The following is an 18020-nucleotide window of genomic DNA, read 5'->3' as shown; positions in this document are numbered from 1 at the left end:
GTGTGATAGGTGAACTGTGTAATATTTTTTATAGTTTATTTCCAGAAGTCATGCTGTCCATTCACAAAGGTGACCTTTTCCTGGAATATTTACCACCATCAAAATTCTATTCATTTATTCTCCATTGTACGAATTTCCAGACATACCCGGTATACATTATTATCTGCAAAACGTATTGTACTTTGGTCATACTAGTAAATATATATAGCTTTGTGTACAATATCTCAATGTAGTTTACCAACAGCATCTTTGTGAACAATGGTTCAGTAGTTTACTAACATTACACATCAAGTACTATACAGTTCAATAATCATTTCAGTTTCCAATAAACAATGCCCATCCCCAGAAGTCCATTTCCCTTCACATGCACACTTCTGTACTACTATAAATCCCTTTTTTGTACATGAAATTGACACTAGACAGTTGACGGATACAATAAGCATAAATAAAACCAGAGTATGAGAACATAAACACATAGATGGTGAGAGACAGACTGAGAGAGAGAGAGAGAGAGAGAGAGAGAGAGAGAGAGAATATGAGTTCATTATTTAGTAAATATTCATGAAAAGGTCAAATTTGGCAACAGACAGTAGTTTCAATAGCAAGTTGCAAGCAATACCTACTCTGGCCATCATCTTACACAGTGCACCTTTAACTAATGGCATGTTTGATTCTTTGTAAATGTTGGTTTTCTTACTTTGGTTATTAAATTTGTTCAATTATTGATTGTATTTTCCTGCCAACCCAATGCGGCTCCCATTTTGAAAACCTGACCCAGAGCAGCTAAAAAGGCTCTCTTGGTAGAATTTACTGGACACAAAAAAAGAAAGCACCGATCAGAAATCTGGTTCAAATGTGTATTCGAAAATCTTGCTCACCTGAAGACTGGCATTCCCCAACAGCAATGCTGTTACTGGTAGACACTTAACTCCAATCTTCTTCTCACTTTCTGAGGTGGCAATAGCATGGGTTAGTTTTGTGTAATATACTAATACTTGTAGGCAATGTTATCGAGTGGCACAAATGAATGGATCAGTTATCCAAACAAGCATTCAACCTGACAAGCCACTCCTTTTACAGAGAGGAGGGTGGGAAAACTAGAACCACAGCTCATCAAAAGAATGCATGCACTGCCACAGTCTGTCACGTGAATCATAAATGGTATTGAACTGACTGATTCAGTGGTCAGTAACTGTCCCTCAATATGATTATGCCGTTTTTGCCAACACCACAACTGGTCCTTAGTACAACAAACCATATCAATTTCAGAGTACAGCCCTTCACTGTACGGTCTCTACCTTAAAGTGTGAGGTGGGGATCTTCGGAGTGTCAGGTCATGCCCTAAATCCGACTGATAAACCTTTAGAGGAACAAAAAAAGTTCCCCACACCCCCAAAGATGTACCGGTAGGCTACGAAGGTTTGACGTTTGCTCTCTGTATTTCACATCCTTTCCCCACCACACTCTAATAAAATCTACATTGAGATTATTGAGAGCTGCCATTTGCTGGCTTTGCATTGTATGCACTCTTCCATGGTTTTTATAAGGGCACCATAACGCATGTTATTTGGATGCCATTGGTCTTGGTCTTTTCAAGGTCCTGATTACTACTCAAAACAATTGCAAGAAAACAATGCCATATCTCACTATAACAAGTTCCTTGTGACATCTCATATCTGCCACAAATCCTTGGCCTCAAATAAATATAAACAAGTCTACCCCAAAGAACTGGGGGTTGTCGCACTTCTATAGACACTTGTCAACCTGAAAGTCTGTTGCAGGTGATGCATGTTCTTCATAACCCTACAGCCAAAAGCCGGTAATTCCCTTTGCTCAAATGCTATATAATGATTAAGTAACACTGAACAGATGTGAACAAGATTGTCTCTTTGTCTTGATTTTGGTGACATTTTCATTGATAGTGTTTTGTGGGGTGAAAACTCACTGAATAGTTAAAGAGAATACATAGGAATATTGTTTGAGAATGGGGCAGGTTTGTCAACACTGAAGATGTATAAACCCAGCCCTTTTTGGGAAAATGTGCCCTCTCCCTATTAAAACCCAAATATCTCAGCCACCGAAGCACATGAAATAAGTTGCATTTAAAATCTAGAACCTTCATTTTGCACTAGAATGTGTTCATTCCGGCTCCAACATACCTACAATCTTAATGGAACAGCTCAGACATCTCAAGAACATTATATTAATGCAGCATACATGTCGCTCCCAGGACACAATGGGTTAATTAGAGCATGCAAATGCCTGGGCCCAAATAGGCCCATACTTGGTTAGTAATCTCTTCCTTGATAACTGCCATGATGCACCTTAGCATTGTAGTCAATGGAGGTGGCATTGCAGGAGTTATGGAAGCACATATCCTTGATGCTTTGTTGTCTGTTAATTTATCTGGTGACCCTCATTTCCCTCTTGATTATACACAGAACACACACATTTTGGTGTTTCGGTGGTATGGGCATTCTACCAGGCCTAACATGCCATTGATTTTGGAAAGGAGCTGTATACACATTTGCACATCTGCCCTACAAAGCAAAAAGGCAGTAAGTTTAAGTTTACTTTGTCACAAAATATAGCAGCTTTGCCAATCCGATTAAAAGGATCATTTTGTCCAACTGGAACCTGTTGAAAAGTGACCCTACTCTTAGAGAAGTATTTCCAGTCCCCCCCAAAATTACATTTAGAAGGGCCCCCACCCTTCGAGACAAACTTGTACCTAGCCATCTTAATGTGAAAAAAAAGACCACCTGGCTCCATAGACAGATAACTGGTACATACAAATGTGGTCATTGCAACCATTGCTCCAACATGAAAGAATGCAAACAATTTATTGATTTCAAATCTAACAAAACATATAACATTCAAGCATTCATCAACTGCAATACCACCTTTGTGGTGTATCGTTTATCATGCTCCTGCGGCTGTTTTTATATAGGCCGTACAAAAAGGCGTCTAAAAGACAGAGTCTCCGAGCATAAAAATGCCATTAGGAAGGTTAACTTGGATTATCCTATGGCTAAACATTTTCACACAGCACACAATAGCAATCCAGATGGGTTAATGGTTGAAGGTTTAGAAACAATCAAAAAGAATATTAGGGGTGGTGACAGGTTAAAATTATTACTACAAAGGGAAACTTTCTACATATACACTATGCAGGCCATGACATACCCAGGATTGAATGAAGAAATTGATTTTAGTCCTTTTTTGTAATGACTTCTCAGTTTATAAGTGGTTTTCTAGTATTGGTAGCTGTCCTTATCTAAGCCTGTTGCCACCTAGTGGGTCTTTATGTATCTTCTTTTGTTTGTATATATATGTTTTCTCCCCCTCTCCCTGGCCATTCACTGGCCTGTGACACCTGTATGGCCATCTAGTGGCTCTTGTATGTGATTCTCTCTCTCTCTCTCTCTCTCTCTCTCTACCTGGCCATTTTACTGGCTTTTGACACCTGTGTGGCCACCTAGTGGCTCTTGCATGTAATTTTTACCTGGGAAATGGTTCATGTGACTTCCTACCTGTGCTTGGCAGGTGTATATCATTAGGAATTCCTGTTTGAGCAGTTACCCTGAAGAAGGCTTGCGCCGAAACGCGTGGGTCTCTGCTCCCATGTTTTAAAACTTTTAGCCATGTTTCAATAAAGGCTTTTTAATATTTTTCCACAAGAAGAGTGCCTTGGACTCCCCTTTTTTGACAAAAAGGCAGTAACTACATTGCTGTTTAAAATTAGTTACTATGACTTAAATGCCATATATATCAAATTCTAAAGTTAAATAAAATGATCAGCAAAAAATGTCGTAATATAAGGTAACAAAACTGTCACATGTCAATAATCTCCCAAAAAAACACTTTTACTGGATTGGAGTATCATTTTAAAGTCAGTTTTGCGCTCTGTGCAGTTACTGCATTTTTGCTTTGTAGGGCAGACATCTCCCCATTGTCTTGCTTTAAAGGAAAATTTGCTATACATGTTACATGGTTTACTTGGCTCATATCTTTTCGCAAGTGTATCAGTTTGCCTGCATGCACCAATAATATACAGTTCTGACTTGGAAGCCAAATGATTTATGGACAGCAGTCAGTGTAACGGTAGAAATCTCACAGTATACACAACAAAATATGGACAGGCACATTTGAACTGCCATAGGATGGAAGTGTTTAAAATGTGTGTAGTCTTTTTTGTATGATCAGTAAGTGCATGCATGGTCCATTTGTGAGTGAATAGTTTGTCCCATGACTTAGTCCCAAGACTGATTTGCTTCAAGTACGGGAAAACCCTTGAAGTGTAATGGAATACAGATCCCATGCCAGCACAACAGAAAGACCAAGAAGCAGCCATGTTGTTTTCTTAAATTTATTTTTTTCACAAATCCTTAGTTCTCGTCAACATTGACTGTCTGGAGACCTATAAAGAGAAGGGAAAGAAAAGGTCAGTGGGACGACACACAACCATTCAACTTAACATTTTGAACTTTTGCTCAATGCATGAATTAAAAATGGTCTAAAATACAGGCAAGTATGACTGCAACATCAGACTTGTTTTTTTCTAACGTGATATCCTAAGACATAAAAAAAACACCGCTTCCTACTTGGAGCAGTGATTGAACTGCCTCACAAGCATGTGGACTACACCGGCAATTCACGTCAGATAGATGAATGCCAATCAGGGTAGATCACAGACGGCATAAGAAGGTCGCATGCCTGAGCAGTTGCGCTTATGGTACTGCGCCACTGCTTAGCAAAAACTTTGTTACCACGATGGTTTAACGCCATGTGACATGACACAGAGGTCACTCCCTTATGCTGCGTCGTGAACGGAAATTCTAACCAGGATGCTTCACGCGGACACAGTGAGCATGCTCGCTGCCTAGCAAATTGGCTTCCTGGCCGAAAGAACGCTGTCTTGAACGACCCTAGTATTTGATCCCATTTCCAAGAAGACATTGAAACAGACATTAACCCTTTCTAATGAAGAGTAGGAGGAGAATCACATTTGATAATTTGCAAAACGAGTCATCACATCTGAAATATAAAAATACACAGCTTTTTGCCCTTTATCGTTACAGGACAGTGTGAGAGTAGACAGGAAACAATTGGGAGAGAGATGGGCCAGGGCTGGGAAATGACCCCGGCTGGACTCGAACCGGGGTCCCCATGGGCATGCAAGCCCAAATGTGGGGGGTTTAGCGGGCTGCGCCACAGCGCCCCAACTAGTCTCCTTTTAATATAGAAATTTGCACTGAATCCTATACCTTCTAAAGATGAGTGGTGACCCTTCACCACCTTACCATTCTATGTAAGCTATAACCTGACCCCATGTTAGAAATAAAAACACCATTGACGGGTGCATTTTAGCCTCCTAAATGGAATATTTTTCAATACTGGCATTATGAAATGAGCCCTCAAACTCTTTACACGCAAACAAGAAGCCACGATCAATCAGTTTTCAAATTATCCATACACATGTAAACAGCCTCTAAGATCCGTCATGTTTGGCAAAAAATGAGAGTCAATACTGAGATACTCAACCTGCTGCAACATAGCATGTGCATTGCTTTCTGAAGCCAGACTGGACACTTGTCAGATATGTACCGGTACTGTTCTTACCATGTCAAAAGATAGTTAAGAACACCACGTGTCTCACACACAAAATAACTAGAGGGAATGTTAAGTGCTACTCACCTTTGTACGTGGTAACGGGCACGTATGTGACCAGTGTGTACAGTTTGTTGGGAGAGTCCTCATCCTCGTTACGCTTCCTGGACAGACGCACCCGCATGCGGTATGGGACATTCCTGCAGGGGAGATGCAAACCAATTAGACGGTGTAATGCAAAATACACAACATGAAAGCATGTTTGTTTTTCTGTGGTGACAGTGATGATACAAATACAACTCAGGAACTTCAAGAAATCAGGAAAATCATAAGAAAGTTTTGAGTGAAGGAGCAAAGTTTGCCTTTTCCACAAATACAGGTCTGAGTACAGACATTTAAGACATGTCAAGTCTGGCTTTGTCAGGAAAGCCGCCTGGGAGTGGGGCACACTTGCCCAATTTGAGAGGTACTAATAGTGTAATACTACAATAGAACCTTTTCATCCCATTCCTTAGCAAAATTCCCCTGCTTGTATGCAAGATAAACAGACAATGAGGGACAGCTTTCCATTCCTCTCCGTCTGTGCATGTGAAAGGGGGTCTGGACAGACAAATGCTGAATCTCATATAGCGCACTTGTGCACTATGTTTCAGTGCGTAACGAATACGCCATACGCACTAAGACATTAACACTGAAGCGCACCATTTGAGATGCAGCTTAAGATATTACAAGCATTTTCTGTCCACACAGTGAGGACACATCCGAAATGGTTGCACATTGACAGGATACCCTTCAAGGACTCTACTACCAGTTGCAGCGCAGAATCGGTTTGTCAGAACCACATGTGGCATTAGATCCATGATGAATGAAGGAACAAAAAGAATTATGTTCTAAAAATCACTGTCCACAATTTGTTATGCATTATAGTAGCAGTACGCTTCATTCTTACCTCACACCCTTGGCCCACACGGCCTTGTTGAGACGAGTGTCAATGCGGACGTCGGGTGTTCCCATCTCCTTCATGGCAAACTTGCGGATCTCCTTAATGGCGCGGGGAGCCCTCTTCTTAAATGAGCTGAAAAAATAAATAAATACAATTAGGAAAATACAATTAAGGCATTAAAACAACCAAAGTGATGGACACTGACATCAACTTTCATAGTGGCAGGTTGACAGGAAGCATGCAACAAATGAGCAGGGTTTTCAGACCGACAAAGCAGTCAGCACACATCAAAGTAGATATTCCTTGTTTAAGAAGAAACAACCTTCACGTTAGCATTTTGAGAGGGAACATTAACTATGCTTACATTCCATGGATGCGCTTGTGAACGTTGATGGTATATTCCCGGGTCACCACCTCGTTGATGGCAGAGCGCCCCTTCTTCTTCTCGCCCTTCTTGGTAGGAGCCATCTGATGAGATCAGCATACAAAGAAAAGAGCGTTTTGTTATTGGTTTTGATAGCCACCTTTTTAAATTGTCCATTTTCTCTGACACATTTACTGAAAATATCAGAAGCCCTGGTACACTCACAGCAACACATTAGCCAAGTCTGACTGACATTATCCACCAAGCTTGTATACTTTGTCACATCCGATTAACACCTTTCAGGTAAAAACGTTACGTGCTGCATTTCTAAGCAACACATCAATGCTGTCTACAGACTGCAATGACTGTAGTAAGTATGCAAACGCCATCATGCTTTCACATTGGGAATTGGGAGAAATGGGGAATGCTAATGTTTTAGCTAGCTGTACGGCCAAACGCTCGCACAAATAGCACTTGTTTACATGACAGAAATACAATTTATTTCAGAAGAACTCCCTTTTGGAGTCGAACGTGGGACTTCACAGCGACTGTACAAAAAAAGTGGTGCTAGAATACCAAATAAAACTCTGCAAGCTAGCCACGCAACTGCCAAACCAACAATTTAACCAACAGTGGAGCAAACGTAGTCAGACCCGTCCAAAATCTCCTCAAAGTTTCTGACTAAAGCAGAAACTACAACAACGAAATAATCAACATTGCTGATAGATGTAACATTCATAATTGTATTTAAAGATTCAAAATGACCCAAACTACATTATTTCGGCAAAGATGAAGCTGGATTTTATCTCATGGTCACAATTCAATGAACATACCTCGATAGGGAATAGCAGAGAGGAAGTAGAAAAGGATTGTGGGTAAATGTAATTCCCAGCCTGGCTTTTGTTTCCGGGCTATGAAAAGTAATAAAATGTCAATGTAAAAGTTAATTTAACCATACTCATTATCTACACATAATTTTCTCTGATTTTGTGCATCTGACCCATTTGATTATCGATTTCAAACATCTGTATCACAACTGTCGTGTGAATAGATAACATGTAGGAACTTTGTTATTTGTAGACCACAGGACATTTACTTCAATACATGTTTTGCCGTCTGTCACCCGGAAGTTTAAATCCACCGAGTGTCAAGAATTTTCAAATGACATCCAGAGCATTTATTTTCCTCCCTGTCTCTTACAGTCGATTCTTTATACATAGACTATGAATTGTGTTGTTTACTTTACTAAAGTGCTATTGACTGATTGATATTGTTAGAGGACAGACATTTGGAAATAATGATTACGTGCACTGTTCGGCACATGTGTTTTGGGGCTCGAAGTCACAGTCGTTGGTTGTCATCAAGATTCCTCAGTACATCACCTGCTATTTTTGAAGACGATGGCAAGGCTGGTGTTATCATAAAATCATCGTCAACTAATGTCTTCCAAAATCTGGCATTGGAAGATTGGATACACGACAATGTGGATCTTCAAAAACGAAATATACTCTACTTGTGGAGGAACTCTGCAGCGGTTGTCATTGGAAGACATCAGAACCCATGGCAAGAATGCAATCTCCGGTTGATGCAACAGATTGGGATCCCACTTGCCAGAAGACGCAGTGGAGGTGGCACGGTTTTTCACGACTTGGGCAACATTAACCTGACGTTCTTCACATCTAAGAAAAATTATGACAGACACAGAAACCTGTCTGTTGTGACCAGCGCCTTGAAAAATCTGCGACCAGAGTTGGATGTGCAGTCGACAGAGCGGTTTGACATTTTGCTAAACGGACACTACAAAATCTCTGGGACAGCTGCCAAGTTGGGTCGCAGTGCTGCCTATCACCACTGTACGTTACTGTGCTCTGCAGACAGATCTGTGTTGTCGTCAGTGCTCAAGAGCACTTCTCAGGGAATCAAAAGCAATGCGACGCCCAGTGTACCCTCTCCTGTCAAAAACCTCTTTGATGAAGACCCAACACTGGACTCAGAGACAATAATGACAGCCCTGGCTACTCAATACAACAGGGAGTTTGGATTCGACAGCCCTGTCCACGGTGTTGATCCAGGGGACGTTGACTGCTGGCCAGGTATACAGAAGATGTCTGATGAGCTTCAAACATGGGAGTGGGTGTATGGAAGAACGCCAAAGTTTAGTGTGTGCACAGATTTCCCTGTCCATGGCGGAACCTCCAATGCCAAGGTCACGGTTCAGTTGGACATAAAGAATGGGATAATTGAAAACTGTTCAATGGACATGGCCTCAGAATGGTTGCCCAAGAATGTGTTAGATGAGTTCAGCTCTTTCTTGAAGGGATGCAAATTCTGTCCCAATGAAATGGCAACACTGGTCGCCGCTTTTCTGAGAGTTACACAACTGGGTACAGAATCTTCTTCAAGAATGCATAGCCTGTGTGAGAATGTCATTGCAAACATGTAGTGAAATAAACATATGTGGACTCACGTTTGGTTGGGTGATTTATTTTGACTGAATGTATTCAAATGTGTCATTCAATGTTCAAATTACACACTCCCCAAATCCATGTAGGATACCACTTGAAATTAAGCAATTTAAAAACATGAAGGAGAAGCCATTAAGATCATTAGCCCATATCACAGTTTTAGCACATGCCTATAAAATAAAAATACAATGTGCACACTAATTATTCAAAACTGATACCATTTGCAAAATATTCACTTTGCTTTATTATGGCGTGGTTGTATATAAAAACCTGCACACGCCATGGTTTATGCGCATCAAATGTGTTTAAAGAGCGCCTGCGCAATTCTTCTGCGACCAACCATATGTGCTAGTGTGGGACTACAAGCTGTATCGGTTTGCAACGAGGCGGCACATTGAAGTACAGACATGGGGAAGAAACAGAAAAATAAAGGAGAGGACAGGTACAATATTTCTGCTGTTCTTCCACACCATCACTATTATAACAGTATTATACATACGTACGTGAGCCATATCGGTTCAGTTAATAGTGGTATTAGCTGTGTGTACACTAGCTTACTGGCTATTAACTAGCATAGTTAGCCAATAGTTCATGTGGTGGCCGATAGCAGCTAGCGCTAGGCCTGATCCGTATGGCAGGCAAGGTGGCTAACGTGACGACTGGTAGGTGCTATCAAGTCCAGAATAGATATTCGGAGATTATGTGGGTGATGTGTATGTGAACACATGATTAAATATCATTGGCAGTGGTGGCAAACTAGTTTGTTAATCCTAGCCGGTGTCGTTATGAGTGTATTTTGGAGCCGCGTCAACGTCAGTTAGCTGCATGTTAGCTGAATGGTGTCAGTGCTGTCAGGATGTAAGCTAACTTAGCGGTCTGTCTTCACCTATTAGGAAATAGCTTACCGGCGAAATGATAAGGCTACACTTTCATAGTTAGCACCATGGCTGTGGTGTGTAAATTTGACACTTGTCACTGGTGTGGTTAAGTCGGATTCAGTTCTTTAATAGGCACGTTTCGCAGATAAGGGGACACCTAGACTCTCATAGACCTCTTGTGCAACATCATCTTTTTTCATTGTTCTGCCAACGTTGACGCGCATTGTGCGGTGGTCCACGGCTAGGATGGCATGTGTACTTTTGTGCGATTTCAGAGCAGAGGGGCTCAACGGGGTCATTAGGAAGGGTCAGCCCATCAACAGCAGTATCATACACATCAATGGCCTTTTGAACCATCATTCATTGGAAATAGCTTTAGTGCTGCTGACCAAGTATGAATAAGTCGTTCTGTATACATAATGCAGGACTGTTGGTTTCAGTTGTTGGTCTGTCCGTGTGAAGATAAGAGTTATGCCTTGATTTATTTTTTCTGTTCTGTCAAGCCAGAATGGCCAAGCTTCCAAATGGGTAGACTCTACCCCAAAACCATGAATGGTCTAGTGTTGCTGTCCTAAGCTTGAAAAGACCACCAGGCCATAATGTGTGTCATTTGGAATCTGTGTGAACAAAATGTTCAAATACCCAAAGGAATGCTGAATTGTGTCCCTTTCCAATATGCCAGGCTCTCCTGGATATATTTTTTTCATGCACACTAATTTACATTACAGATGTACAGGAATCACTACCCACTTAGTTTGCTATGTTGCTGGAGTGCAGGTCATCATTTTAATGTCATAGAATCAGAATGACTTCTAACGTCATTGCCATTTATGCACAAACAAGCAAAAACACCCTCTTCTGTTTTAGAAAGAGTTCCATAAATGTAGTTGTTTACCTTGCTCTGTATCTGATTGAGTCTTAATTCATTGGCGTGCCAGCAATGGTCCTATACACACTGAGGTCTAAATCCTCTCTTGATCTTTTCACGTCTCCCTGCGTTTCTCTGCTGCAGTCTCATGCAGTCTTGAGTCCCTGCTTGTGATGTAGTCAAAGATTTTCAATATGGTTAACAAGATCAAGCATACCAAGTGTCACCATGCAACAAAGTGGGATGAAGTCTGGCCTCTTAAACTGGCATGACTTTCCCCTTGAACTCCATTCATTCATTCAAACCCCCGCTAGTCTCCTAAAGGGGCATGACAGCCAATTCATGGTTGCGTAGAACCTTATCGTCACATTGCCGTCATACAAGTCAGTTACCTTTTGATACGCTTATAGCAATTGGCAAGCATAATCACTGGAGCTGTGTATTTGCATTTGCTTGCCAAATTTACCTGTCGTCTCAATCTCTGACACAATATGCTCGTGGTGTCATTGTTTTGGCATGCTTTATTTTTCTATGTACCGTAACTAAATGCCAGACCCTGATTACCAGGTTGTTTTGCGCTAAAACCAATAGAGAGCTGAGAGAAGTGAGGGAATTTAGAGCCTTTGCCGGACTCTGTTAAGTTGATTAGTTGCCAGAGTGCATTGGGTAGCTACGTTAACCCGAGATGACAGATGCTCATCCCTCTTTACCATGACTGTGTGTGTGTGTGTGTGTGTGTGTGTGTGTGTGTGTGTGTGTGTGTGTGTGTGTGTGTGTGTGTGTGTGTGTGTGTGTGTGTGTGTGTGTGTGTGTGTGTGAGCTCATGTCTGTTATGTTTCCACACTGCAGAGCTCAAGCACACTTTCTTGCAACAGCAGGACGAAGGAGTTTGGATCATCATGTTTTTGTGGTACATTCGGGGGGTAGTTGCAAACATGGGCCTCATTTTTTCAAAGTTGTGGTTGAATAAAAATTGAGGAAATGCCTGTGTAATGAAGATAATGAGCCATCTAATCATGGAGAACACATTTACACCGTTATGAGTGTGCAAGTAGGATTGTACATTGCAACCAGAAACACTGTTGTAAGATGGTATAACCTTTACTGTCACTATGCACATATCACAAAACTAGTTGCAACACATGGTGCATTAGTGGCGTACTGGCATTGGATAAACACAGTAAGACATGCATTCCTGCTACACATATTAAGTATTTGCTACGTCCAAAGGAGCTATTGGCTTGCTTCCCTTGGTGTCTTTCCAAATAGCTGTGGCTGTGTTCTGTCATGGGACCTCGCTGTGAAGACAAAGCTGCGAGAAGTATTGACTTAATTTATTACAAGTCATCAAGTCATTGCAAGCAACAACAGTGATATTGTTTGTCACACTTGCAAATGTTCTAAAGGCACTCGGTTAACTTCCCCACTTGTGGTATAGAAGCCAATGGCTTGGTTAGAATATTTCTCTGAAACGATTCCTTTAATTTCCTGCCCTTTGTATATACATCTGCAATTTGCATCAACAGTTTTTTTTCACATGTTGCACATGCATTAATGTGCATCATACTTACAGTACTTGTGTAAGAGAGAAGTTACTAAAGTTCACCTTTCTGAACATTTCTGATGAGGTAAAAAAAAAAACTGCACAATAGGAATATTTCTGTGTTCATAGTCATGGGGCTTTTCATCAGCCATTGTGGGCTGGGCCCTACTGTACTGTGTGGCCTCACATGAGGGGTGCTGATGCAACCTGGCTGCAAGGAGAGCCCTTGCCACACGCCCCTCTCTGTATAAGCCCAGCTACCGCAACACTCCCTTTCATTCTGTCCCAGGCCCCACCCGGGCCCATGACCTGCCCTCGGTAAGAAAGCAAGTTATAATTCCACCAACTCATCATTTGCATGGTTTATGATTGATTGTTTACATTTATTGCCATTTCAGCAGCTATCGCTATATCATGGCCAATACAGATAGACACTTGGATGGAAGGTGGCCTGTGTTTTTTTTTTTTTGTCGTTGTCCTGTTAGCCTATATAGCTGTGTGTTGCTCAAGCTCTGTTTGGTGGGCAGGTGTGTTGTTGTGTGTGCATGTGTGTGTATATTTGCTGATAATGGATTGGTGGCGAGTGACTGGGATTAAGGGATTGTAGCCAGCAGTGCAGATTGCAGGTGTGTGTGTGTGTGTGTGTGTGTGTGTGTGTGTGTGTGTGTGTGTGTGTGTGTGTGTGTGTGTGTGTGTGTGTGTGTGTGTGTGTGTGTGTGTGTGTGTGTGTGTTTCTGTGCGGCAACTGTATTTGTCAGGTGTGTGATTCTCACACGTTGCTTTTATCAGGGGGCAAAGCCTTCGAGCGGCCTCCAATTGGTTTGACCTGATAAGTTATTGTGCAAGCAATGTCTGTGCTTCTGTCACATGATCAATCAATTAATCAATCAATTTATCAATGTTGTTAGTAGTTTTTTTTAATTGTTTAACATTTTCAAAAGTTGAACTCATTTACAGTAATTTATTTTGTTTGCATATGATGACCACCATTGTTGCCTCATGTGGCTAACTGGTCACGTGACCCTACTGCTCAGTAAGCTTAAAGTGACTGACATTAGAGATGAAGCCTGTCAAGATTTAAGATTCAAGATTTGTTTATTACGTCTTGTTATAGGTTTGCAGCCTATAAAGAGTAAATATTGTTGTGTTTTTTTGTGTCCTCAAAAAAGATTTAAAAAAAGAAAAAAGAGGGAGGGGGGATGGAAAAAAAGTGCAAAGAAAGTGCCTTGTTGTCTTCAGCATGAATTCAGTAATCTAACTGCTTGGTGGAAGAAACTACTTTGGAGTCTGGTAGTGTGAGATTTCAGGCTTCTATACCGTTTCCCAGATGGTAATACAGAAAACAGTTCATAGTTCTCAGGTGCAACGTGCAAGTGTTACTGATGTTGAAGAGTATAAGAAGGGTGTTGTTTTCTGCCGTGTCATTACAGTGCCAAAGATGATATCGACATTGATGCCCTGACTGCTGAAATCGAGGGAGCCGGAGCGGCCAAAGACCAGGGCAAAGGAAAAGGCAAAAAGAAGAAGGGCAAACAAAAAGAGGAGTTTGAGTAAGTGTTTCCCCTCTCCTGTCGGCTTCGCTCAGATTAATACAGGGTGTATGCAGGGTTTTAAAAAGTATTAAAAGGTGATAAATTAAAAAGTCAATATTTAATGGCATTAAAAGTCGTAAATTTGCTCAAAAAGTATTAATTTTTGAAAAACGAGGTATTCTTTTTTTGTTGTTGCACCAGTTTGAAAAAAATGTATTCACTGTTTTATCACAGTTTTTCAAAACACCAGTGATTCGCGCAACAGTAGCCACCTGACCTAGTTCATAGCAGACTTTTAAACAGCACTCTGGAATCGCACTGCTCCCTTTCGGGCGTCTTTTTGCAAAACACGAAAGTGTAATGTAATGTTTAGAAGGTAGAAATTACAAAAGATGTCTTGTTAATACTGGAACCGGAATGTTGTGATGGTTGTAAAAAAAATCTAGAGGTAATGAAAAGGGGTATTAAAGGGTAGTAAATTTGACTTCAAGATTGCTGTATATACCCTGTAATATTAACTTTTATGTAAGGGTGTCCACTAAGCCCAAGAAAAAATGTAGAGGGTATGAGTGAGTACCTTACACTCAGTCTATTACCCTTGTGAAAAATTTCATCAAAGAGTTGTACTAGAATAGTTGTGTTGTAATGACTTTTGTTCTGCTGAATTAAGCTTTTGTGTTGAAGTTATTTTAGGTAAGTGTGTAGTGCATCCCTCACCTTCTGTGTTTGCCTTGCAGTGAGGATGACATCCAAAAAGAACTGGAGGAACTATCTTTGGAGACGGGGGGAAAAGGCAAAGACGGACTAAAGGTAGTGAACAGTAGTATCATGGAGGAATATTGGGATCTTTTTAGATGTGTAAAACTTTCATTGGACTGTTATGTTTTGTGGCTGACATGGGCATCATATTATTGCAGGGTGTACAATTTTCGTAATTAATAGCAATTATTAAATAATCCATGCCAGTTGGCTAAAGTGATGAATGTCTTATAACAAACACAGTTATGCTCAATGTATTAAAAGCTTATTATGGTTTGTCTTAGGTGCTGTTTATACATACCTGGGTATTTTAATAAACGAACATTTTGCTTAGCGAAATATGTTCGTTCACATCAAAGGCAAATACGCATACATGTGCTGTTGAGAGCTGTCATAAATACGTTAAGGCCGTAAGTAGTGCCATCCAAGTCTCCGTTTATCTCTGTTTATATACAAACGCTAACCGGAGATTTAAAAAAATCTCCACTTTTGCCGGAGTTTTTTTGGAGCTTCGTTTATAGAGGGAAAACCTTCGTTTGTTTGTGAACGAAAGGCACATCCGAAGGAGAAGGTCTGCGTATATCAAAATACCCGGGTATGTATAAACACCGCCTTAGACAAAGACTACAGAAAAAAAACATGGAATTAGTCTGTAATATCAGTCTTATTACACCTTACTAGGGCTGTAACGATACCCTAAACTCATGATTCGGTTCATATCACGATTTATGACCTACGGTTCGATACACCGATTTCACATTTGCCAACATTATAAAATAAAAAATATGAATAGGTCATAGATGGAATAGGTTACAAGAGGCTACTAATAATTTTAAAAGGTTTAAATATAATAATGATGATGATTTGAGGCTCTATAACTTCATATCATGTGGTTGTTTTCTTGACTGATGGGTAACAAAAGTTTGAAAGGGTGTATCACGATACTGCCTCTTTGTATCACAACACAGTATCGTCACTATGTATCACGAATTCTCAGTTCGATATAATATCGTTACAGCCCTACACCTTACCAAATGTTATTTTATGGAATTGAAACTGATTTTTTGTTTTGTTTTGTGTCATAAGTCTGACAGTTTCGAGGAGGAGCCCGTGACTGCCCCTAAGGAGAAGAAGAAGACCCGCGGTGGCAAGGGCAAGCGTGGCAGCCACGAGGACGAGGATGGTGGCGAGGAGGACCAGGGTTCGAGTGCGACTGGTGTGGGCGCGGATGACAACGATGATGGCGCTCCCTCGCGCGGCCAGAAGGCGTCTGCTCCCGCTGCTGCTAGCGACGATTCTGACGACGAGGGCTCTCGGACGCGGCAGAAGGGCAAAGGTGGCAAGAAGGCCGGAAGAAAAACATCCGCTGCAGCCGCCTCAGACTCCGAGGAAGACGAGGAGAAGAACGGAGAGGTCGTCAAAGGAGGAGACGCTGGAGGTGGCGGTGGAGGTGCTGGAGGTGGAGGCAACAAGGCGGCGGGGGAGGGCGAGGAGGATGAGGATTCGGATGAGGGTCCTCAGATGCGGAAGAAGGGCAAGAAAGGGAAGGGGAAAGTGAAGGCTGCCGAGAGCGATGAGGAGGAAGGAGATGACGGCACCTTCAAGGTGAACACAACGTGTGTGCGTCCGTGCATGCGTGCGTCCGTGTGCTTATGCTGTAGAGTTGGGAATATTTGTATGTCCGGGGTTTTTTTTTTGATAATAATGTGCTGCTGGGATTATAGATATAGCATATATTAGCCTGAGGCTAATTCCTATACAATCAGGGTGCGATTTGTAGGGGGGAGATTGGGGGGATTGTACCCCCTTCTGGTCTTGATATCGCCACTTTTTCTGCATGATTTTATCACAGTTCAATGTAATTACATTGATATTGCTTACAATCTGAAACATATCCCCTCTTCTGGTTTTCCGACAAATCGCATCCTGTATACAATGCATGAAAATAGCTTCAACATTCATGTTTGAAATGTTTTCAAGGCAGCAGGGCCAAAAAATGCCCAAAAATGCTAAATCCCACCTAATTTGAAGTAAATTCAAACTCCTGGCACCTAGTGTGTGTGTGTGTGTGTGTGTGTGTGTGTGTGGTGTAACTTGTCCACAGTTGCCTCATTCATCATCCCTGTTAAAATAATTAACTGTTTTTTTCAATAAAATAATTTCCAGGTGAAGACGGCGGCGCAGAAGAAGGCGGAGAAGAAGGAGCGCGACCGCAAGAAGAAGGAGGAGGAGCGTGCCAAGCAGAAGGCCAAGAAGGAGGAGGAGGCCGGGAAGAAGGCAGAGGGAGCAGCAGCAGCAGCAGACGAGGGGGCCGGGCCGGCCGACGACAAGAAGCAGCTGGAGAAGGCCATCTCAGAGGAACAGGACGCTGAGGCCATGGAGGGTGAGCAGATCAGTGGTCTTCTAATGATTTCTCTTCCTATCCAATAACATCATCAGACGCATTAGGTAAGAACTGGCCAAGCCAGGACGCAGAGGCCATGGATAGTGAGGAAATTCGCTTCACGATTCTACTGCACTTCATGCCTTCTCTCTTTTTTTTAACATAAGTTAGCCAGATTTCTAATGATTTGGGAGGGGACGGAAATCACAAGTGGGTGGTCTTCTAATTATTTTTTCCCCCGATCCTCTCACATCACAAGACACATCAGTTTGGAATTGCCAAGCTCAGTGTTTGAAAAGCTTTGAAAGCTTTGAAAGCCCATTGGGAAACTCCAACTCCCATTGTCATTGTGACACAGCACTCCACAGCACACAAGTGAACACTGCACACTGCACACAACGAAATTGCATTTATGCCTCACCCGTGCAAGGGGGCAGCCCTCAGTGGCGCCCCATGGGGAGCAGTGCGGTGGGACGGTACCATGCTCAGGGTACCTCAGTCATGGAGGAGGATGGGGGAGAGCACTGGTTGATTACTCCCCCCACCAACCTGGCGGGTCGGGAGTCGAACCGGCAACCTCTGGGATGCAAGTCTGACGCCCTAACCGCTCACCCATGACTGCCCATGACTGTGTTATGCACCTGAGTCCTATTAAAGGTACACTGTGCAGGAAAT

General features: G+C 41.9%; 3 protein-coding genes across 5 annotated transcripts in view; 2 read left to right on the top strand and 1 right to left on the bottom strand.

Annotated features, from left to right (window-relative positions):
- Positions 1-4353: 4353 nt before the first annotated feature.
- rpl31 (ribosomal protein L31) lies at positions 4354-7828 on the bottom strand. Of its 3 annotated transcripts, none has more exons than XM_063212342.1 (5): positions 7751-7828; positions 6918-7021; positions 6560-6685; positions 5698-5810; positions 4354-4420 (listed from the first exon to the last, which is right to left on the bottom strand). In XM_063212342.1, exons 2-5 carry the CDS (start codon positions 7019-7021, stop codon positions 4389-4391), a joined length of 375 nt encoding a protein of 124 aa, XP_063068412.1. In that variant the 5' UTR covers positions 7751-7828; the 3' UTR covers positions 4354-4388. The 3 variants fall into 3 exon arrangements, with proteins under 3 accessions (XP_063068412.1, XP_063068414.1, XP_063068415.1); XM_063212344.1 differs by lacking the exon at positions 7751-7828 and adding an exon at positions 7692-7748; XM_063212345.1 differs by lacking the exon at positions 7751-7828 and adding an exon at positions 7143-7256.
- Positions 7829-8041: 213 nt separating this feature from the next.
- lipt1 (lipoyltransferase 1) lies at positions 8042-9383 on the top strand. The gene has a single exon (XM_063212341.1). It carries the CDS (start codon positions 8215-8217, stop codon positions 9358-9360), a length of 1146 nt encoding a protein of 381 aa, XP_063068411.1. The 5' UTR covers positions 8042-8214; the 3' UTR covers positions 9361-9383.
- A 326-nt stretch (positions 9384-9709) lies between these two features.
- Positions 9710-18020, top strand: part of eif5b (eukaryotic translation initiation factor 5B) — a 31816-nt gene continuing 23505 nt past the window's right edge. The window contains exons 1-5 of the mRNA XM_063212339.1: positions 9710-9824; positions 14102-14221; positions 14941-15013; positions 16049-16567; positions 17129-17345. Coding sequence (XP_063068409.1) covers positions 9790-9824; positions 14102-14221; positions 14941-15013; positions 16049-16567; positions 17129-17345 — 964 coding nt within the window. The 5' untranslated portion in view covers positions 9710-9789. The remainder of the gene's footprint in view (positions 9825-14101; positions 14222-14940; positions 15014-16048; positions 16568-17128; positions 17346-18020) is intronic.

The sequence above is a fragment of the Engraulis encrasicolus genome, chromosome 12 (genome assembly GCF_034702125.1).
Source record: "Engraulis encrasicolus isolate BLACKSEA-1 chromosome 12, IST_EnEncr_1.0, whole genome shotgun sequence".
NCBI classification, from domain to species: domain Eukaryota; kingdom Metazoa; phylum Chordata; class Actinopteri; order Clupeiformes; family Engraulidae; genus Engraulis; species Engraulis encrasicolus.
This window is presented reverse-complemented; position numbering and strand designations above follow the sequence as displayed.

Bases quoted from the DNA above. Each gene is read 5' to 3' on its own strand.
- lipt1 (XM_063212341.1), top strand. From the start codon at position 8,215: ATGATTACGTGCACTGTTCGGCACATGTGTTTTGGGGCTCGAAGTCAC.
- rpl31 (XM_063212342.1), bottom strand. From the start codon at position 7,021: ATGGCTCCTACCAAGAAGGGCGAGAAGAAGAAGGGGCGCTCTGCCATC. The intron at 5,811-6,559 runs GTAAGAATGAAG...TCTCCCCTGCAG, and splicing joins GTGTGGGCCAAGGGTGTGAG to GAATGTCCCATACCGCATGC. The intron at 4,421-5,697 runs GTGAGTAGCACT...TTCTCTTTATAG, and splicing joins GCCCGTTACCACGTACAAAG to GTCTCCAGACAGTCAATGTT.